Source organism: Pan troglodytes, chromosome 11 (assembly GCF_028858775.2).
Source record: "Pan troglodytes isolate AG18354 chromosome 11, NHGRI_mPanTro3-v2.0_pri, whole genome shotgun sequence".
NCBI lineage: Eukaryota > Metazoa > Chordata > Mammalia > Primates > Hominidae > Pan > Pan troglodytes.
Window position 1 is genome coordinate 26683567 of NC_072409.2, and position 23717 is coordinate 26707283.

The window sequence follows — 23717 nt, forward strand, 5'->3', positions numbered from 1 at the left end:
TCTTCCTGCCCTTCCTCAAAAGTTCTTCTGCTACCAAGCCATGACCCACACCTAGCCAGACCCCTGAGGCACGTTTGCCTCCTCTCTCTTGCCTTTCTCTTTCCCTGAATCTGTCTGATTGCTAAATCCTCCCACCCTTACCTCTGAAAGGCTTCTGCCCTCGCCCTCCTGCTAACCCTGCCGCGTTTTGCCCGGCCTCGCTAACAACGTGGGAGCCGCCACTCCCAAAGAAGTCCGGACTGCTTTGCCGGGTCTTCCCAACCCTTCACAACCAGCTCTTTCTAGCCTCACGCCGACTTCTCCACCGTCACACTCCGCCCAGTGCTACGAGGGTTCTGCTCACTCCCGAGGACCTCGGCGCTGCCCAGGCTGCAGCCTCGGATCCCCACAGTCCTTACCTCCCTAGGCTGTGCCCACTCGCGGACGGAAGTGCCCGGAGCCCAAGGGGCGGGGCCTGGTCTGGCCAATGGAAACACAGAGTGCAGGCTCAGCGGTCACGTGTCCAGCGGGCGGGAATTTTACCCCAGGAAGAGATGCAGGAGGCGATTTTTATCTCAGGTAAGAGCCCTGAGAGGCTGGAGGCAGGAGAGAGGGTGATTTTGAGGGCTGAGGGGAGGAAAAGGTCGTATGGGACCAAAGAAGTATGGCAGCTCAGGAATCTCCGGAAAACGCATCTGTGAGGCCCGGCCGATGTGGCTCTGTAGAGACAAAACCCCAGACCCACTGTCCACTTAACCTGAGAATAGAAGGTGTGAAGGTCTCAGAGATGCTGGTGGGATTTCAGCCTATCACCTAGAAGTTGTATGGGCTAAACAATAAGGGAAAATAGGTGCACCTCACCTTCTCTGCCATGTTACGTTTTTTGTCTGTTTTAAGACAGGGTCTCGCTCTGTTGCCCAGGCTGGCGTGCAGTGGCGCGATCTCGGTTCACTGCAACCTCTGCCTCCCGAGTTCAAGAGATTCTCCTGCCTCAGCCTCCCGAGTAGTTGGGACTACAGGCGTCCTCCACCACGTCTGGCTAATTTTTATATTTTTAATAGAGATGGGGTTTTGCCATGTTGAACCGGCTGGTCTCGAACTCCTGACCTCAAGTGACCCACCCGCCTCCGCCTCCCGAAGTGCTGGGATTACAGGTGTGAGCCACCACTTCCGGCGGATCTTATGTTTTTTGTTTTTTTTTTAAGTGTGGTTTTTATGTGAGGGAGTGAAGAAGGCAGAAAGCTCCTGATGCCTTAGGCTGGTGGGGAGAGGTGGGAAGCCAGCCCGAAGATTCACACTCACCTGTGAGTGCTTTTAAATAATCTTGGGGCCTGGCATATGGTGGCTCAGGCCTGTAATCCCAGCACTTCGGGAGGCTGAGGCGAGAGGATTGCCTGAGCTCAGGAGTTCGAAATCAGCCTGGCCAACATAGCGAAACCCCGTCTCTATTAAAAATACAAAAATTAGCCGGGCATGGTGGCACCCGCCTGTAATCCCAGCTACTCGGTAGGCTGAGGCAGGAGAATCGCTTGAACCCGGGAGCTGGAGGTTGCAGTGAGCCAAGATCGCACCATTGCACTCCAGCCTGGGGACAGAGGGAGACACTGTCTCAAAAAAATATTTGATTAATTAATTAAATCATCATCATCATCATCATCATCTTGGGAAAGCTTACTTCCTGGCCTTGTGCCTGACCTCATTATCGTGTGCATTTCCATTTTGGTCCAGTAGTCCAGTAGATGTTTGTTAGGAAGTAGCACAAAAGAAATAAAATCTTTAGAAAAAGATTAAAAAAAAAAATTCGAGAATTGCTGCAATTCAAAACTTGATCATTTTAAATTACCCTCTCTCTAACCATGATTTTGTTCATTTCCCCCATATCTTTGGTTTTAGAAATAAGAGCAATGTATCGTTTTTGCTTCCACCCACCACTATTAGATGGATTCGATATCTGTATTACAATGAAATAAACTTGATAAACGGGATTCTAAGCATGTATATAACATATGGCATCTTATTAAGTAGTACATATTTAGCATGAATTTCAGTGGTTGACTTCAATACAAAAGTAATTATTTCTTAAGGTAATTGGTGAGAGTGATAGAAATACTAGGCTTCACAAGAAAAGAAAAGTTAATATAAATGCTGACAATAAGCTGAATGGGTAAAGTCAGTAAAGTTGAGTTTCTTGTTAACTTTTTGCAATGGCTTTTAGAATGAGACAATCAGTTTTTTCTGAAAGTGCAACACCAAGAAATGGAAGTTCTAGAATCAATATTTGCTTGAAAGATCAGTGACAGGCCGGGCGCGGTGGCTCACGCCTGTAATCCCAGCACTCCGGGAGACCGAGACGGGCGGATCACAAGGTCAGGAGATCGAGACCATCCAGTCTAACACGGTGAAACCCTGTCTCTACTAAATATACAAAAAATTAGCCGGGCGTGTTAGCGGGCGCCTATAGTCCCAACTACTCAGGAGGCTGAGGCAGGAGAATGGCGTGAACCTGGGAGGCGGAACTTGCAGTGAGCTGAGATCCGGCCACTGCACTCCAGCCTGGGGGACAGAGCGAGACTCCGTCTCAAAAAAAAAAAAAAGATCAGTGATACACTGGGTGTAAAAGACATAGAGGTGCAATGATTGGAAATATTCTCAGAGAAGTAACCACCAGTAAAATAATGCCCACGTTGGTCCTGTTTAAGAGTGAAAGAGGGTGGCCACACTATATATTCTCCACACCACAGAATCTAACAATATTAAAGACAATTCAGATAACATATTTGTCTCATTTTAATTGGAAAACATATTGTAATATCCAAAAATCCTTCTGAGTCATTAAACAAATAAACTAATTGTGCTCTGGGTTGTTTTTGTTTTTGGTTTGAGATAGAGTCTGGCTCTGTTGCCCAGTTGGGAGTGCAGTGGTGTGATCTTGGGTCACTGCAACCTCCACCTCCCAGGCTCAAGCAATTCTCGTGCCTCAGCCTCTCGGGTACCTGGGACTACAGGTGCACACCACCACGCCCAGCTAATTTTTGTATTTTTAGTAGAGATACAAAAATTTTGTATTTTTGTATTTTACATCATGTTGACCAAGCTGGTCTCAAACTCTTGGCCTCAAGTGATCCGCCACCTCAGCCTCTCAAAGTGCTGGGATTACATGTGTGAGCCAACATGCCTGGCCTGGATTGTTTTAAAAGTTTGTTTTTAGTTTTTTACTAAAAGTTTTACACAGAAGTTACTCTGTCCTAGAGTAACTTCAAAACTGTAATTCCTTGAGTTCTCAAGTAAATGAGAACCATCCCGGACTAGTTAAGCATTCTAAATTTTACTTATTGCTTCATTAGATGGATTTGCTGATTTACCAATATGCCATAGTTGCTTTATTCCAAATGAGCTAGCTACTAGAAAATTCTAACTTTAGGCGTCTTATTTTCTAAGTAAGAGAATGGAAACAGTTTCACAAATTGTTTCCCAATTTTCCAAATCCTCCACTGTTTCAGCACAGAGTTCTGCCCTTGGTTACCCAATTTCAAGACCACTTGAGAAATATGGTTATTCTCAAGACCACTTGAGAAATATGGTTACACCACTCCGGCAATCTTGTAAATTTCAACCTCTTTTGCAACAAAATGATCACATTAAATATATTTCCACCAACCAACTAACAGCTATATGGTTTCAACAATAAGAAATTATTCAATTTTACATCAATATACATTATTTTCATATTAGATTTAAAATTATAGTAATGTATATTATTTTTACCAATGATTATCATTCAGAGCCTTTTTAAAAATGAGTGAACCAAAGTTTTGTGATTGAGATTTTCTGCACTTGACTTGCTATTTTACCAGTGTTTAATTTTAATTTTTGTATTTCCAGATGTTGAAATTTACACTGCTTTGAAAGAAAGAAGATATGTTTTCAGCATTGAAATATCATGCAATAGACTATTTATATGAGGTAGAGTGTTAGTGGCTTACTGTCTATTTACTGAGAATTATGATGTAAAAAGTGTTAACTACATTCAATATAGGTTGAGTATCCCTTATCTGAAATGCTTAGGATCAAAAGTATTTCAGATTTCTGATTTTTTTTCAGATTTTGGAATATTTTTATATATATAAAATGAGATATCTTGGGGATAAGACCCAAGTCTAAACACAAAATTTATTTATATTTTATATACACCTTATCCACATAGATTGAAGGTAATTTTATACAATATTTTAAATAACTCTGTGCATGAAACAAAGTTTGTGTACACTGAACTAACCATCAAAAAGCAAAAGTGCCAGTATCTTCATCACCCATTGGCATCATATTGGCACTCAAAAAGTTTTGGATTTTGGATTTCAAATTTTTGGATTAAGGATGCTCAACATGTATATGATAATTTTGCAGTAATCTTTAGATTGTTTATTAGTCTAATTACTTTTAGATTTATTGAAAATTATTTTCCACATTTAATGTCTTTAAAATGCCACTTTTGGCTGGGCGTGGTGGCTCACGCCTGTAATCCCAGCACTTTGGGAGGCCGAGGCGGGTGGATCACTAGGTCAAGAGTTCGAGACCAGCCTGGCCAACATGGTGAAACCCTGTCTCTACTAAAAATACAAAAAAATTAGCCGGGCATGGTGGTGGGCACCTGTAATCCCAGCTACTTGGGAGGCTGAGGCAGGAGAATCACTTGAATCTGGGAAGTGGAGGTTGCAATGAGCCGAGACTGCGCCACTGCACCCCAGTCTGGGCAACAGAGCGAGACTCCGTCTCAAAAAAAAAGCCACTTTTGGAAGGAAATTATTAAATTAAAATAATCAAACAATTAAAATGAATCCAAAGCTGTCAGGAGAAAAAAATGGAAACTCTTGACAAGTGTGGGGTGATTTTGCTAACAATCTGGAATGATCTTTCTTGAAATGAGTGGAGAAAAAAGAATCCCAGTTATCTCTATGAAATCATACTAATAGCATGCATTGACCACTTTCTGTGGGACAGATACTTTGCCCTTCTGATGGATTATATTAGGGTGGTGCAAAAGTAATTGCCGTTAATTTGCCATTAGTTAATTAAAAGTAATGGCAAAAGCCGCAATTACTTTTGCACCATCCTACTATCATTTTATCATCATAAGTACTTCGTGAGGCAGATACTATTATTTTACAGGTTTTACAATTTTATAGGTTAGAAAACTAGTTTCCAGATAAGTTAAATAGCTTTTATAATTGTCAGAGCTAAATTTCAAGCCCAGACACGTTGTTAGGAAACTAACTAGAGCAATTGTCATGCAACAGTCTGTTGTTCTTATGATCTTAGTTGACAAGTTAAATTTTTTTCTTTGTAACACTGACCCCATCTACCAAGGAAAAAAATTACTCCAGTATAATAAAACTGTGCTACATTTTACAGGAAATAAGAAAGACATGCAGGCATCTTCTGGTTTTATTATTCCCTCATAATTGAGAGAAGCAAATGTGTAGTTAAAAGATATCCATGGTAGGAATCAAAAGTCATCATAACAAAATATGTGTATTGGCCACTTGCAAAATTAGTCTGTATTCAAACATCCTGAAACTTTTTTTTGCCCACGGTATTTTGGTTTCTGCTGGTATACAACACTCCGTGATATAATACAAACGCAATACTAATCAATGGCAAATCTTGCAAAAGATGCAGGACTTGGTCAAGTTCATGAAAATGGTGTTGAGGAACTGCTCAAATAACAAGTAAAGATATTATGAAGTTCATGCAAAATTAGATCAGTTGACAGACAAGAGGAAGAGAATGGTTTGAATATCAAAGGAGTCAGAGATGCCTTGAAATCTTAAAATCTTAAAAAAAACTTAAAAAAACTTAAAATCTTCAAACATTTTCTAAAAATATCTTTTTCATGATCAAAGGTGAAGCAATGAGTAGTATCATGCATATCATTATATAATACAGTTTGTGGGAAAATTATAACAAAAAGTAATATTTATAACTATAAATGAAATTTTGTTATAAAACTTTTTATAACTTTCATTTTTTAGATTAAATACTAATCAACTTTTTTTTCCTATTTACTGTGAATCTTTGGTCCTTATTTGATATAAATTACCTTAAGTAATCTTTTTCTCTTTACCACTTATCCTTGGATAATAAGGACTTCTTATTTAATATGTTATAACACCTTCAGCAAACATTAAAAAGTCTTGAGAAATAATGCAAGAAATTATCATTTGTCCAAATACATAGGATAATGAATTATGTGAGAAATTAGAATCACTGGGGAAGGGCTTCATAGAAGAGATATTGTTTAAGATGGGCCTTGAAAGATGAGTTGGATCTTGATAGAGAAGAATAACAGGGCATTTTCAGAGGTACAGTGTAGACCATGGTGTTAACCAGCGAGTGACCACTGAACGTTAAGGGAGGTAGTGAAGAGACTAGTCTATTTAGAGAGACTAGAGTAATGGAAGATAAAGTTGGAAAGTAAAGGCAGAGCCAAATTAAAGAGAACACTGACTCATTTACAAACTTATTAACTGATTTAACATTCCTTTAAAGAAACAGTTCCCTTTATTAGATATATTTTTAAAAATTAGAAATGAATTTGCTGGTTGTAACAAAGGAAATAATGCAAAGATAAATGTTAAGCATCCACATTATACTGTTTAGTGAAAAAAAGCACATTGCTAAGTGATATGTAAATGATGTCATCCCGTTTTTTGTCAAGTACTTACACATATATTTTAGCTTAACCTAGAAAAAATATCTGTAGGAAAATACATCAAACTACTACTGATATTACAAGGGGCCTTGACTTTCTCAGTTATGTGGTTCTGTGTTATCTGATACAGGCATACTTCAGCAACAGCAAATATCACAATAAAGTCAGTCATGTGAATTTTTTGGTTTCCCGGTGCATATAAAATTTATGTTTATACTTGGGAGGCTGAGGCGGTCAGATCACCTGAGATCAGGAGTTTGAGACCAGCCTGGCCAACATGGCAAAACCCTGTCTCTACCAAAAGTACAAAAATCAGCCGGGCTTGGTGGTGGGCGCTTGTAATCCCAGCTACTCAGGAGGCTGAGGCAGGAGAATAGCTTTTTTTTTTTATTCTCATTTTTTTGTTTTTGTTTTTTTGAGACGGAGTCTCGCTGTGTCATCCAGGCTGGAGTGCAGCTTGAACGCGGGAGGCTGAGGTTGCAGTGAGCCGAGATCACGCCACTGCACTCCAGCCTGGGCGACAAAAGCGAGACTCCATCTCAAAAAAAAAAAAAAAAAGTTATGTTTATGCTATACTATAGTCCATTAAGTGCAGTAGCACTATGTCTTAAAAAACCATGGGCATACCTTAACTGAAAAATACTTTATTGCTAAAAAATGATAATAAATAATTACCTGAGTCTTCAGTGAGTCATAATCTTTTTGCTGGTGGAGCATCTTGCCTTGAAGTTGACGGCTGCTGACTGATCAGAGTGGTGGCTGTGGCAATTTCTTAAGGCAACAATGAAATTTGCTTCATTGATTCTTTCAGTCACCAAAGATTTCTCTGTAGCATGCAGTGCTGTTTGATAGCATTTTACTCACAGAACTTCTTTGAAAATTAGACTCAATCCTCTCAAACTCTGCTGCTGCTTTATCAACTAAGTTTATGGAATAATCTGAATCCTTTGTTGTCATTTAAACAATGTTTACAGTATCTTCACCAGGAGCAGATTCCATCTCAAGAAACCCCTTCCTTTGCTCATCCATAAGAAGCAGCTCCTCATCTGTTCAAGTTTTATCATGAGATTGCAGTAATTCAACCACAACTTCAGGCTCCATTTTTAATTCAAATTCTCTTGCTATTTCTATCACCTCTATAGTTATGTACTTCCTCCACTTAAGTCTCGAATCCCTGAAAGTCATCCATGCAGGTTGGAATCAACTTCTTTCAAACTTCTGTTCATGTTGATATTTTGACCTCCTCTGATGATCACGAATGTTCTTAATGGTATCCAGAATGGTTCTCCTTTCTCAAAGGTTTTCAATTGACTTTGCCTAGATCTATCAGAGAAATCACCATCTATGGCAGCTATATCCTTACAAAATGTATTTATTTCTATAAGACCTTAAAGTTGAAATGACTCCTTGATCCATAGGCTGCAGAATACATATTGTGTTAGTAGGTTTGAAAACATTAATCTCCTTGTACATCTCCATCAGAGCTCTTGGGTGGCCAGGTGCATTATCACCAAGCAGTAATATTTTTAAAGTAATCTTTTTTTCCCCCCAAAAGTAGGTCTCAACAATAGGCTTAAAATATTTGGTAAACCATGTTGTAAATACATGTGCCATCATCCAGGCTTTGTTATTCCATTTATAGAGCATAGACAGGGTAGATTTAGTATAATTCTTAAGGGCCCTGGGATTTTCAGAATGGTAAATGAGCATTAGCTTCAACTTAAAATCACCAACTGCATTAGCTTCTAGCAAGAGAGTCAGCTTGTCCTTTGAAGTTTGAACACAGACATTGACTTCTTTCTAGCTATGAAAGTCCTCGTTGGCATCTTCTTCTAACAGAAGGCTGTTTTGTCAGAATACACACAACATTTTTCAATTAATTTGCTGTCTTATATGGTGCAGTTCATGCCACCCCCAAACAATTACAATGATAACTAACATCAAAGACCACTGATCACAGATTATCATAACATATAGAATAATAACAGAAAAGTTTCAAATGTTGGGACAGTTACCAAAACGTGACACAGGAAGTGAGCACATGCTTTTGGAAAAATGGCAGAGACAGATTTGCTCATCACGGGGTTGCCACAAAGCTTCAATTTGTAAAAAAAAAAAAAAAAAAAAATCTGCAGAGCACAATAGAATAAAGCACAATAAAGTGAGGGATGCCTGTTTTTTTTGTTGTTGTTTTTTTGACACAGAGTCTCACTTTGTTGCCCAGGCTGGAGTGCAGTGGCACGATCTCGGCTCACTGCAAACTCCACCTCCCAGGTTCACGCCATTCTCCTGCCTCAGCCTCCCGAGGAGCTGGGACTACAGGCGCCCACAACCACGCCCGGATAATTTTTTTGTATTTTTAGTAGAGATGGGGTTTCACCGTGTTAGCCAGATGGTCTCAATCTCCTGACCTTGTGATCTGCCTGCCTGGGCCTCCCAACGTGCTGGGATTAGGTATGCCTGTTTTTATAAGGAGCATGTATTACTTTTAAAGAAAAATCATATAAGTTTCAAAGTATAGAGAATTTTAATATATTCTGAATATTGATAAATAGTACATGTTAAAAGATTTTCTAATCTTTCTTTCTTCCACAGAATGTGGTTAGAAAGAAGTTTTACAGAGATGCTTTATTGCTTCGAATCCCTTCATGTTTATATCAAGATGAAAGTTACCATGTAGCAGTTACTGATAATAAATTTAGGAGGCCATGGACAAGAGGTATGTTTGTTTTCATTTCTTAAAAATGTATTTTAAAAGCCATTTCAGAGTTTAGCACAGCAAATTATTAAGAATATGCAATGTTTTACTAATTAAAAACTCATTGCATCTATTCATGTCAGAATTCCAAGAAGTTAACAACTTAGTATTTTATTATAGAATTTAGGTAACTAAATAAGGAATTGGAAAGCTTATATTTGATATGAATAAACCAAATAAAAGATATGTAGATGATGAAGACTTAAAATAGTCTAACATTGTAAACATTTGTTTTATTATAACAGAATTTTTCTTGACTATCTGAGGCCTACTTCGAGTTGTAATGGCACACCGAATATAAAATTATTTTTAAGCATATATGTATAAAATAGTTTTTTGTTTGTATCAAGTCATGGACTAGTAAAAAAGTAGCCTCCTTGGAGGAGTCAAGTCAGTTAACAGCATTTACTTGGTATATATTATGTACCAAACACTGTTATAAGTACTAAGGACACAGTTACTTAAAAGACATAGAAGTAGTCTCTGCTCTCAGTGGGTTTTAGACTGGTAAGGAGGATACAGCAACAAAACCATTAAATATATAAACTAGTATCTGATATTGATAAATGTATAGAGAAGAGACAGTAATGCTAAGTGATATGAAATTGTGGGAGTAGGGAGTTGCTATTTCCTAAGATAGTTAGGGAAATGTCTCTCTCAGGAGGAGGACATTTGAGTTGAGACCTGAATGATGGGAAAGCAACAACCATGAAAAATATGGGGGAAAAGCCCTTCAAGCAAATGCAAAGTTCCTGACTCAAGAACGAACTTGATGTGTATAAGGACCAGAAAATTAAGCTATTGTGACTTGGTAATGAAAAAGGGACTGAGAAGTAGGCAATTTCCGAATAAGGCTTTGTAGGCCATAACAGTGAGTTTGTTTGTTTGTTTATTTTGATTACAGCTGCAATAGACTGAATGTTTGTGTCCCCCCAAATTTATATTTGAAGGTGGGGCCTTCGGGAGGTGACTAGAACATGAGGATGGAGTCCTCATGAAAGGGATTAGTACCCTTATAAAAGAGACCCCAAAGAGCTCCCTTGACCTTTCTGCCATGTGAGGCCAGCAAGAAGACAGCCACCCATGAACCAGGAAGTGGGCCCTCACTAGACACTGAATCTTCTGGTGCCTTAATCTTGGACCTCCCAGCCTCCAAAGCTATGAGAAATGAATGTTTGTTGTTTGAGCCACCCAGTCTATGATATTTTTGTTATAGCAATATAGACTGACTAAGACAATTGTGGATATGGGAAGTCACTGGACAATTTTAAGAAAGGGAATGATATAACCTGATTTATGCTGTAGAAAGATAGTTATGATTGTCTGGAGAATAGAAAGGGTGGGGATTTAGGAGTCAAGAGGAGAGACAGAGAAATCTATCAGGGAGCTATTGTAGTAGCCCAGAATCTAAACTCTGGATAAAATATTACAGTGTCTTGGACAAGGCTTATAGTAACGGAGATGTGAGATGTACTTAAAATCTAGCTTATTTTACAAATTGTCAACAGTGAGGGGGTCACAAAATAGAAGAATAAAGATTTTCTTCTAGGTTTTTGACCTGAGAAACCAGGTAGATGACAGTGCCATTTCCTAAAATAGAGAAAGGCTTATAGAGAAGCCAATTTGTGGTCAGAGTCAACAGCTCTGCTTCAGCCAGATTATTAGGCATCTAAATGGATCATTAAGAAGGCAATTGGTTACATTAATCTTGAGCACAGCTGCTCAGGACAGTTCTCTGGGTGGCCTTGGCCTCCTTTTCTCACTTGAAGTTCTTAAGAATAACTATAAAATGTGCTGGGAATGCAACATTCTGAGATAAAGGGGGAGCTGGCCAGAACAGCCTAGGCTCTGTGCCAGTCTTCCCCCACCCACAAAACAGGATGTCCTTCAGTGCTTTAGCCTAGCACGTCCTTTGACCTCAGAACATCAAACCCAGGTGGACTGCTTTCTGGGGTTCTTCAGCTGCTGTGCAAGTGTGGCACATGAAGACTTCATTTGCCCTGGACAGCTTTCCTGAGCCTTACGGGACCAGTTCACAATGAATCCTAGGCTTCCGTTGTCCCTTGTTACCTATCTGTAAGTAATAAATCTACTTCATGTAACTTCCTGTGTATGGGTATTCTGTCTCACCATACTCAAACAAGTTGGTAATCGGTACACAGTGAACCTGCTTCTCAAGCTGGAGCTTCAAATTGGAGTTTTCAATATGTAAATTACACATAAACCTGTGAAACTAGATGAAGTCACTGAGAGCATGAGTATAAATAGATTAGAAGGCCTAGGACAGAGCCCTGGAACACTCTAACAGTTAAAAGTCTGATGTAAAAGGAGTTACCTAAGAAGCAAGATAGGAAAATCAAATGATTCTGGCATAGAATTCTAAAGAAGAAAGTGCTTCAAGAAGGAAGTAGTAGTCCAATGCGTTGGGTTCCTGTTAAAAGCTCAAGTTATCTGAGGATAGTGAGTTGACCATTAGCTTGACTAAATGTAGGTCATTGATGACTTTGATAAGAGTGGTTTGCCTGGAATATTGGTTATTAATATGATTGGAATATAATTGGAGTGTGATAGGAATATATTGGAATATGATTGGAGTATGTTGAGAAGATAATGGGAAGTGGGAAAGTGAGAGAGTGAATTTGAATATTTTGGGGAATTTTGCTATGAAGAAAAATTTTTAAATGATGGACTAACTTATGGGAGAAGTGGAGTAAAGAGTTATTCTTTTTTGTTTTTTATGTGTGATTTTTAAAAAATACATGATGAGAGAGACTGTAAAATGTTTGCCAATGGAAACAATTTTGGTAAAAAGAGAATAAGACGATGCAGGAAAGAAAAAGGATAACAGGAGTAAAAGGGGATAGGATCAAGAGCACAGTTAGAGAAGTTAGTATTCAGTAGGAACTAAAATAATTCTTCCCCTGTGTAGATACGAAGATAGAGTTTGCAGGTACTTATGCCAGTAAGTTGGTAGAATTGGTGGTGGAAAATGAGGTAGTTCTCTGTATCAGTTTTCTATGTGAAGGTAAGATCATACACTGAAAGTGGATAATGGAATGAACACTAAAGATTTGAAGGGGTAATGTGTGAATTAGCTGTCTTAAAGAGCAAGAAAGCCAGTTTTGTTTTTGTTTCTTGTTTTTGTTTTTGTTTTTTTTTAGACCTCATCTGTGGTCAAGAAAGCCAGTTTTATTAAGGGGTATACTATTATCATCTGTCAATGTTGGGTGGCCATTTGAGATTTATAGTCATAATTTGTAATGAGTTCCTTTAGCATGGCTGGGTGATTTTTTTTCCAGTAATTTTCAACTGTTTTAGTGTACATACACAGAAAGTGTAGAGTAGGGGTTGTCCTAAGTTAGTAAAAGAGAAAGAGAGGCAAGAGAATCAAGACTCTTTGAAAGCAATGGTTATGGGACTGGCTATGGAACCTAAAGTGTTCTAAGCAGTTTGCATGCCACATTACATTTAATCTTTACAACGACACTCTGAAAAGGCTATTCTTCCTAGTTTGTACATAAAAAAAACAGAGGTGCAAAAAGGTTAAGATGTTTACCCAAGATCATATAGTTAATAAGTAGCAGTCCAAGGATTAAAATCTAGGCAGAGTGTTTCCAGAACCTGTACTCTTAACCACTAAACTTTTTTTCTTTTTTTATTTTGATATGGAGTCTTACTCTGTCTCCCAGGCTGGAGTGTAGTGGTGCTATCTCGGCTCACTGCAAGCTCCGCCTCCTGGGTTCATGCCATTCTCCTGCCTCAGCCTCCCCAGGAGCTGGGACTACAGGCACCCACCACCACGCCCGGATAATTTTTTTCTATCTTTAGTACAGACGGGGTTTCACCGTGTTAGCCAGGATGGTCTGGATCTCCTGACCTCGTGATCCACCCACCTCAGCCTCCCAAAGTACCACTAAACTCTTGTATTTTTTTTTCATGTTTTTCAATGAGGCACAGGCGTAGATGTTAAATGATTTGTTCAAGGTAACAAAACTAGTAAGAAGTAACACTGGTGGTAGGTGGAATACTCAGTTCTATATTCTGACAGTAGTATATGACATGGTCTTTCTCCTTAAGGAACCAAAGGTCTAATTTGGGAGATAAGCTATGTACACATACAAATTTATTTATTTATTTATTTATTTATTTATTTATTTATTTATTTACAGAGTCTCACTCTCACCCAGGTGCCCAGGCTGGAGTGCAGTGGCACAATCTCTGCTCACTGCAGCCTCTGTTTCCCAGGTTCGAGGTATTCTCCTGCCTCAGCCTTCCAAGTAGTTGGGACTAGAGGCACGCACTACTATGCCCGGCTAAGTTTTGTATTTTTAGTAGAGATGGGGTTTTGCCATGTTGGCCAGGCTGGTCTCGAACTCCTGGCCTCAAGTTATCTGCCCACCTCAGCCTTTCAAAGAGCTGGGATTACAGGCGTGAGCCACTACGTGCCGCCTACAATTTTAAATATAGGACTGTATATGGTTGAGTACCCAAGTGCTACTGACAATATTATGGCCCTTCAAGGAGAATGTATCAGCTTGAGCTGGAATGGTTAATAGAAGCTTCATGAGGTATAGCATGAGCAGTTGAAAGGGACTATTTGGGATGGTAGTGCTGTATAAGCAAAAGAGAGGCTATAAAATGAGGGTGATATGTTCAGGTGATATTGTTCTAACTGTAGTTGATTGAAGGGCGGGGGTAGGTTGATGATAATGAGGATGACTATTAAAATATTTGGAATCAGGTATCACTTTGAAAAAATACATTTGTGAACAAATAAAGATAAAATCATAATGTAAAAGGTGAATGTTTGGCTTCCTTGAATTAAGTGTAAAAGAAAATTCTAGACATTAATGTTAACCATTATCCTTTCTAGTCTCAGCTGTTTCAGTTCCAGGAATGACAGATACCTCAGTCTTGGACCAATGGAAAGCAAGTTTCTTTGTGGAGGATTTCCTTGAGAAGTATGTATCCTTAATCTCAAATTTCTCTTTTACATCTAGTAGAAGATAAACAGTAAGTTCTCCAGATACCTAAAGAGGGAAAATCTCTTCCTTTATCTCTTCATGGATTTTCTTCTTTTATCTGAAGAAAAGGTCCTAATTTGAACCACAAAGGAGTGGTTAATAAGAGTGACTTATATCTTCTTTTTTAATTAGTAAACTTTCAATTAGTTTATCAATTAGTAAACTTTCTGTAGAAAGTAGCTATAAAAAGTTCTTTATATTAAAATTAGTCTTTTTTCCACCTATATTATAAATAAGATTTAAGGCTATTTTGTAATATATTTGGTCAAAACATTATTTATTATTTAAGCATTCATCAAATATTCATTATCATCCTATATATTAGATACAGATATAAAAATGAATAAGACATCGTCTTAACCTTCAAAGAACACAAGAAAACAAGGAATAGAGTTTTATAAAGAAATAATTACAATACAATGTGCAAAGTACAATGACAGAGATAGGCACCCAGAGCATAATATGAGGAGGAACATCTAACCTGTTCTACATTGTAAATGTAGGCATAAAGTAGAGATTTTGGTGCAATTTAATAATTTACTCTGTTGCTTCACTTCATGCACAGAATGCTGATCCAGCCTAGGAAAGATTTTGTTATTATTCCCATTTTCAAGTTTCTGTAATTTAAATTTTCCTTAGTTGTGCTTAAAAGAAACAAAAAAACATTGAAAGGTGTCTAGACTCTGGATACTGTGAAGCCCAATATACCATCTCTGTCACCTAGGAATTTAAAGTCAGGTTAGGAAAATAATAGATAAACATAGAAAAAATTAACAATGCAAGAATTAAATGGTAATATAGGATGACCAACATAAAGTCTATTACAAGGCATATAGCCAATTAGAAGTATGGATCATATGAATAAACTCCTAGCAGTGAGGAAACAGAAAAGCATAGTGAAAAAAGCTCTGCACTATGAACTAAAATATGTAGCTTTTAAGCCTTGACTGGAAAAGTCAAGTGCTAACTACTTTGCTGGTCATTTTACCTGTGACCCTCATTTTATCAGTATGATGATGATGGATCAGTGCTTCTCAAACTTTACTGTACATATGAATCCCCTGAGGATCTTATTAAAATGCAGATTCTGGTTCAGTTAGTCTGTTTTGGAGCCTGAGATTCTGCAATTCTAATCTATTTCTAGGTGGTAATGATGCTGCCAGTCCAAAGACCTACCTTGAGTAACAAGATGCGAGACGATCTCTAAGATGTCTTTTCACCTTATGAGTTAGATTGGTAGAGCTGTGCATTTATAACTAGGAGAGGTCAGCTTCACAGAAGTAGGAATTGAGCTTGGGCTGGGCAATCAAAGAGAAATTAACTTGAGAGAAAGCATTTTGGGCAGAGGAAACAGCATGTCTCTAGGCATAGACACAGGAATATGCAATAAGTGTTTAGCAAAGGCAATAATTAGGCTAGTTTGGTGAAAACTAAATTATTGTTTCATAAGGTGAAAAAAGATCTTAGAGATCATCTCGCATCTTGTTACTCAAAGTAGGCCTTTGGACTGGCAGCATTAATACTACCTAGAAATAGATTGGAAATGCAGAATCTCAGGCTCCAAAACAGACTAACTGAATCAGAATCTACTTTCTGTCTATTGATTTGCCTATTCTGGATATTTCACATAAGTGGAATCCCACAATATGTGCTTTTATTGTGATTGGTTTCTTTTACTTAATATAATGTTTTCAGGGTTTATCCATGTTGTCACATGTATCTGTGCTTTATCTCTCTCTCTCTCTCTTTTTTTTTTTTTTTTTTTTTTGACACAGAGTCTCGCTCTGTCGCCTAGGCTGGAGTGCAGTGGTGCAATCTCAACTCATTGCAACCTCCGCCTCCTGGGTTCAAGTGATTCTTGTACATCAGCCTCCTGAGTAGCCGGAATTACAGGCATGCACTACCACACCTAGATAATTTTTGTATTTTTAGTAGAGATGGAGTTTCACCACGTTGGCCAGGCTGGTCTCAAACTCCTGGCCTCAAGTGATCCACCCGCCTTGGCCTCCCAAAGTGCTGGAATTACAGGTGTGAGCCACCACTCCTCACCAGTACTTTCTCTCTCTCTCTCTCTCTTTTTTTTTTTTTTTTTGAGACAGAGTCTCTCTCTGTCACCTAGGCTAGAGTGCAGTGGTGTGATCTTGGTTCACTGAAACCTCTACCTCCCAGGTTTAAGTGATTCTCCTGCCTCAGCCTCCCGAGTAGCTGATATTACAGGCACCCACTAACATCCCCAGCTAAATTTTTTGTATTTTTAGTAGAGATGGAGTTTCACCATGTTGGTCAGGATGGTCTCAAACTCCTGATCTCAGGTGATGCACCCACCTCAGCCTCTCAAAACTGCTGGGATTACAGGCATGAGCCACTGTGCCCAGCCCATTCATAACATTTTTTTACCACCTGAAATTATATTATATACTTATTTGTCTATCTTCCTTTTAGCAGATAAGCTCCATGAAGGAAAGAACTTTGTTTTGTTTACCACCCCATTCCCAGTATCTAGAATGGTGTTAGCACATTGTAGACACTCAATAAATAGTTTTGTTAAGTTTGCAAATTAATGAATAGGAGTAGATGAACTTACTCAAAAAGAATGATATAGAAGAAAAGCAAAGATAATTTAGAGTAGAAACCTGGAAAAGACCAGTGTCCACAGGTTATGCAAAGGAGGAGGCACCAGTGAAAAGAGAATAAATATATTGGACAGGGAGGTGGATGAGGAGAGCCAGGAAACACTGATCTTCATAGATCTTTTATATCTACAGAAAGAAAATTGACTAGGTAGTCTCAAAACTGTAGTACCAATTATTGTTAGAGAGTGCTGACCCTGTCAGCAACATTTATTTTAAAAAGACAGCACCTATGTAAGCACTAAGTTCAGTATATAACGATCCACATAGGAATCAATGATCTTAATGAATAATATGGACATGGAAGAGTTAAAATATTTTTTCTTCTACTTTGTATTTTCTTAGAGTAAAGGATAAATTCTAAAGCTTTCTCCACCTATGATGTTAAGATATGACACAATTGGTCTTTTCTCCAATTATATTGGAGAGTTATATTGATTTTGGTTCTTTCAGTCTGTACAAGGGTATTATTAGGGCTGAAATATTCCAGGATATTAGGAAAAACATATATTAGGATGTATAACTAAGTTGCCAATAATATATTTATCTATTGGAAGATCTCTTGTAATGCCAGCCATTCTAATGGTATGATACAGATATACCTGTTATCAATCAGGAAACAGGTAAGGGCAAGGTTAAAAGACCCAAAAAGATGTCCTCAGGACTAGCAACAGTAGGAAGTTGAAACTGCCTTCGCAAAAATTGTAACTGAGGAAATTATGACAGTGAAAGAGATCAAACCTAACTGATTCCATCCTGCCTCTAACCTTTAAGCTGTCCTTGTTCATTCCCGGGTGTAGGCTGAACTAACCTTGGGAAGGAATTTAGTGTATGATTTGACTCTGAAACAAAATTGATAATAGCCCTTTCCTGAAAAGACCCACTTTTTGCCTGGGGACCAGACTGCGTTTGTAGGACTAACAAATTAGCTACAAGATTAGAAATTTTGGTTTAGGAGTCATGCGGCCTCTGGCTGCAAGAGTCTGAACCTCTCCAAATTGTTCCTCGGGATAACATCACTATTGTAAAACCGAAGATCAGGGCTTGAGATATTTTTCAGACCCTGCACTCTATGGATCAGCTGATACCACCTAGCTGGTAATCTGGCTCAACCAGTTCTGCGATCCCACCCAGGAGCAGAAGACCCCAAGAAAACCTCACTTCCACCCCCTATATTTCCATCTCCAACCTGAACAGTCAGCACTCCCCACTTCCCAAGCCCTTACCTGCCAAATTGTCTTTAAAAACCCTGATCCACAAATGCTCAGGGAGACTGATTTGAGTAATAATAAAAGACCGGTGTCCCGCACAGCCGGCTCTGCGTCTCTATCCATTGCAATTCCCGTCTTGATAAATCAGCTTTGTCTAGGCAGCGGGCAAGGTGAACCCGTTGGGCGGTTACAAAGTTGTTACCACCCTAAGGTTGAAGGAACAAGGTGCCTGGGCAGTTACCAACCTAGTAAGAACTACAGGAGCAGGGCTGTCTGACAAAAGATGTAACTTTTGGTGGAAGAGTGCAGCCAATTCCAAACTGTGGCCTAACGGAGAAGTATTTGGGAGGAATAATATTCCAACCTGTCTCCCTCACCTTTGATCTTCTGCCAGTGTTTTCCATGGCTGAACCCATCTAGAAGCCAGAGGACAAGGAAGCTTGGTTAGTTCATAGAGGTTAGCTTCCCAGGTTACGGAACAGAACATAAAAGGCTGGGTAATTTTATTGAGGAACAGACATTGAATATCCAGCACAAGGGCCGTTTGGCAATGTGTGGCAAAACCTAAAAATCTGTATACTTTTAACTTTATCATTTCTGTTTTGAAGAAATATATTTCAGATTATTAGTGCATATAGATGTTCTTTGCATTGTTGCTTATAATAGCAAGCAATTATAACAAACTTAAATTTCCAACAATAGAGAATTGGTTGAATAAATTATGATTTACTGATACCCTGTTTATCCATTCAAATATTAGGTGAATGTACATTGATTGACATGTAAATGTGTTCATTCTTCATTTTTTTTTACAGAAAAGAACAGGTTATAGAATATTGTTGTCATTAGTCCACTATTGTTTAAAGATTTTTTTAATTGAGAAATTTACATACTTTTTATATTTATCTTGAATGATGGGAATATAGATGTTTCTTCTCTGTGTCTGTTGGAATTTGATAATTTTTTCCACAGTGGACATATATTATCTACTAATAAAAGTGTTTTAAAATAGGACATACATAACATTAGTAATTTTATATTGTCACAGAAAAACAATTACAAGAATGGTGACCCAGATTAATTGTGAATTTGAGGAAGTTGTTCCAAGTTCAAATCCAGACTCCCAAATTGAAGTAGAGGAGGTCAGTTTATACACCCACATGGACTACAATGAAGTCTTTACCCCTGTCAGTTGTTTAGAAAAATGTTCAGCACTTCAAAACCAGAACCAAGGTAAAACATTTATTTTATATTGTTGTAAAACATTTCTTACTGATATATACATATTCTTTTCAGTGAGTTTTTTGTTTGAGTTGAATGAAAAATTTTTTATTAAAGATCCACCTGCATAACTCTAAGCTTTGCCACATTAGGGCAGTATTTCCTCATTCATATTAATCCTCTTTGTAAGTTGGGTTATTTTTGGAGTTTAATTTGCTGGGCCTCAAAACAACCTGCAGAGATTTGATCATAGTATGCCTTCAACATACTGCTATAATGACATTGGCATCTTTTTAAGATCCCATGATATAGCAATCCAGTGTAATATTAAATTACTATATTATGAAGTGATGATTATATTTTAGTTTTTAAAACATAATAAATGTTTTCAATCTCATCTAATTTATGTGAAACCAAGGTTCAAAGTGGAGATGGAATAGTTCCAGTATTAAGTTAGGAAATATACTCAGTTTTATAAACATACTCTCAAAAATAATTAAAAGCAGGCCGGGCACGGTGGCTTACTATGCCTGTAATCCCAGCACTTCGGGAGGCCAAGGTGGGTAGATCACCTGAGGTCAAGAGTTTGAGACCAGCTTGGCCAACATGGTGAAACCCCATCTCTACTCAAAATACAAAAATTAGCCGGGCATGGTGGCAGGCACCTGTAATCCCTCTACTTGGGAGGCTGAGGCAGGAGAATCACTTGAACCCAGGGGACGGAGGTTACAGTGAACTGAGATTGCGCCACTGCACTCTGGCCTGGGCGAAAGAGCAAGACTGCATCTCAAAAAAAAAAAATTTTTTTTTAAGTATATTTTATTCAAACTGGATTCCAAATGTCTCATCTTACTAGAGGATGTTGAATTCTTTCGACCATGTAAAAACTTGATGAAAATTGCCTTTCTTGTATGTATAACAGCCTATTCTTTTTTTAAATTATAGAACTTAAGGTTCTATTATGTGATTATTACTATCATTTAAGAAATGCTACAGCTTCAACATGAAAAATAATTTGATTCTTTTACTGTTATTTTTATGTAGATATATAAATTATGTATAAAATTTTTAGCATTGGCAAATAGCTGTGTGATGATATATATATAGAGAGAGAGAGAGAGAGAAATTCCTCTTATAGTTGGAAGAGATAGAGAGATTAGTTGTATTAAGAACTAAAACTTGAGAGTATGATATAGTAGAAAGAGCCTGAATTTGGAGTCAGAAGACTTGAATTTTCAGTCCAAGTCTACTCGTAAAAAGTGGAACATCACTTGAGGCCAGGAGTTTGAGACCAGCCTGGGCAACATGGCAAGACCCTGTCTCCACAAAAAGATTGTTAAAAATTAGCCAGGTGTGGTCGCAGTTCTGTAGTCCTAGCTATTTGTAAGGCTGAAGTGGGAAGATTGCCTGAACCCAGGTGTTCAAGGCTGTAGTAAGCCATGATCGTGCCACTGCACTCCAGCTTGGGTGACAGAGTGAGACCCTGTCTGGAGAAAAAGTGGTTTTGAGATTTGGGAGAAAATTTTTAAGATTTTTAAATTTTCTTCTATAATTTATTTCTATTATATATTCTTCTATTTTTTAATAATTTTTTGTGGGGATAAACTAATATATGTAAGTTTATATAAGTATATTTAAAGAGATGGCTTATAAAAACTAATGGGTTACACAAACATAGTAGTATAAATGTGGCAAACTAGAAGCTACTGTCGGCTAGAATCAACTATTGACTGAGAGAAAATATGCTTGAATTTCCCAAATGCATACACATTGTCCATATCCTATATTTCCTCAGGTGTCCTGTGTCACCGGACATCACTTTATAAATTTAGATTTTTAATTTTATTTATTTTCTTTGCAATTATATTGATTGCTGCCAGATTTGTAGATACTTTGGTCTTACTGTCTAAATCAAAAGGAACATAGTATATTTGGGGATTTGGAAATATGCTATGTCTTATAAGAATTATAAATAATTACTAAATTATAATTTCAAAACACATATATCTTTAAAACATAAAACAGTGGCTGGTTTTCTTTTATGGTTGTTGGTTTATTGATATTTGCTAATTTTTCTACAATGTTCACATATTATTTGTTAATACATGAAACTCTTAAGCATCCCTCTAGGTATCCTGGGAACATATAAGCAAATATAAATGTAGCTTTTATTTTTATTTTTAAAAATAAAGTTAGGCCAGCCACAGTAGCTCATGCCTGTAATTCCATCACTTTGGGAGACCGAGGCGGGTGGATCACCTGAGGTCAGGCGTTCGAAACCAGCCTGGCCAACGTGGTGAAACCCTGTCTCTACCAAAAATACAAAATTAGCTGGGCATAGTGGCAGGCACCTGTAATCTCAGCTATTTGGGAGGCTGAGGCAGGAGAATCACTTGAACCTGGGAGGCAGAGGTTGCCATGAGCCAAGATCACACCATTGCCCTCCAGCCTAGGCAACAAGAGTGAAACTCCATCTCAAAAAATAATAAATAAAAATAAAATAAAATAAATAAAGTTGCATATGCATATAGTTTAGAGAGTCAAATAGTTTGTTAAAGTTTACAATAAAAAGCAGTAATCTGACTTATTGTTTTAAAATCGTGGCACAGAAGCAAGCTGGCTTCACTGCTCATACAGGAAACCAAAAACAAATATACAATGCCAAGATTTTCACTAGCAACAACTCACATCTCAAATATGAGGATGAGACAGATCCTAGGGACACAGAGAAGTGAAAAAACTTCAAGCAGATGGTAGGAGAATCCAACTTCCATATCCATGATGCCCCCAACCTGCCCATTCTGCCTGACAACAACCACCTGGAAAATCTTCCCCAAACTCATGGTTTCTATGCTGGAAAAAGTGAGAGTGGAATAGTCAACTAGCTTTCCCTCCATCTTGGATTCCCTGGCAGGAGACTTCTTTCTTTAACCTGTGGAAAGCATCATGACTGCCTGAAAGGAGAGACAAAGAGAGGAGAAGGGACTACCTTCCCCAGCCCTGGAAACTCTGTAACTCAGGCAAAGGAGCCAAATCACAGTAGCTAATTTGTGCCACAGGTCCCTTGGGCACAAACCTCTAGTCAGACTTCTGTCACTGTTGGGATAATCATTTTCAGACTCTCCCATTTGGGGCAGACAGTGCCCTGACCATTTGCTAGAGGCAAGGCAAACCTGGGCTTAAGATATCACCTATAGCCAAGAAAAAGGCAATAGTAGTGAAGATTTGCTAAGAAAATATATCCAATAAAAACCAAGACAAGTTGAATAGAGGAAGCTGGAATAAATAACCAATCCTTCAATGCAAAGACATAGACATATACCCACAAGAAACAACACTGAACAGGGAAATGTGACCTCTGCAAAAGGACAAAGGAAAAATCCAGTGACCAACCCTAACAAGAGAGTCATTTGTGAACTCTCTGACCAAAAATTCAAAAGAGCAGTTTCAAGGAAATTCAGTGATCTCTAAAATAATACAGAAAAGCAATTCAGAAATTTGCTGGAGAAATTTAACAAAGAGAATTTGTTAAATTTTTAAAGTTAACTTTAAAAACTCAAACAAATTTTGGAACTGAGAAATACATTTGCTGAGCTGAACAACTAATTAGAGGCTCTCAACATCCGAATGGAACAACCAGAGGGAAGAATCAGTGTTCTCAAAGACCAGCTATTTGAAAATACAGTCAGAGGAGAAAAAAGAAAAAAGAAAGAAAAAGAACAAAAACTGCCTACAAGATATAGAAAATTGCCTCAAAAACCAAATCTAAGAATACTTGATGTTCAAAAGGGAGCTGAGCAAAGGCAGAGGGCAGAAAGAAACAATACAAAATTTTCCAAAGCTTGAGAAAGATATAAATCTCCAGTACGGGAAGGTCTGATAATACCCAAGAGATTCAACCCAAATAAGACTACCCCAAGGTATGTAATAACCAAACTCTCAAAGGTCAAGGACAAAGAGAGGATCTCAAAAGCAGCAAGAGAAAAGAAGCAAATAACATAAAAAGGACCTCCAATTCTTCTGGTAACAGACTTTTCAATGAAAAACCATACAGACAGGAGGGAGTGGAACAACATATTCAAAGTGCTCAAAGAAAAAAAAAGCCATCTGAGAACATTGTATCCAGCAAAATTACCCTTTGAATGTGAAGGAGAAATAGTCTTTCCCAAACAACTAAAGTTCAGA

The 23717-nt window shown here is 38.1% G+C and overlaps 1 protein-coding gene across 5 annotated transcripts in view; it reads left to right on the plus strand.

Annotated features, from left to right (window-relative positions):
• Positions 1–306: 306 nt before the first annotated feature.
• The window catches only part of SHOC1 (shortage in chiasmata 1), a 108851-nt gene continuing 85440 nt past the window's right edge, over positions 307–23717 (plus strand). For 2 of the 5 annotated variants that reach the window (XM_016961425.3, XM_016961426.3), the window contains exons 1-5: positions 307–558; positions 3862–3942; positions 9284–9407; positions 14320–14407; positions 19360–19544. In XM_016961425.3, the coding sequence (XP_016816914.1) occupies positions 3898–3942; positions 9284–9407; positions 14320–14407; positions 19360–19544 (442 nt within the window). In that variant the 5' untranslated portion in view covers positions 307–558; positions 3862–3897. Of the gene's footprint in view, positions 559–3835; positions 3943–9049; positions 9143–9283; positions 9408–11356; positions 11523–14319; positions 14408–19359; positions 19545–23717 lie in introns of those variants that run through there. The other 3 variants (XM_063788422.1, XM_063788423.1, XM_016961427.3) reach the window with 3 other exon arrangements.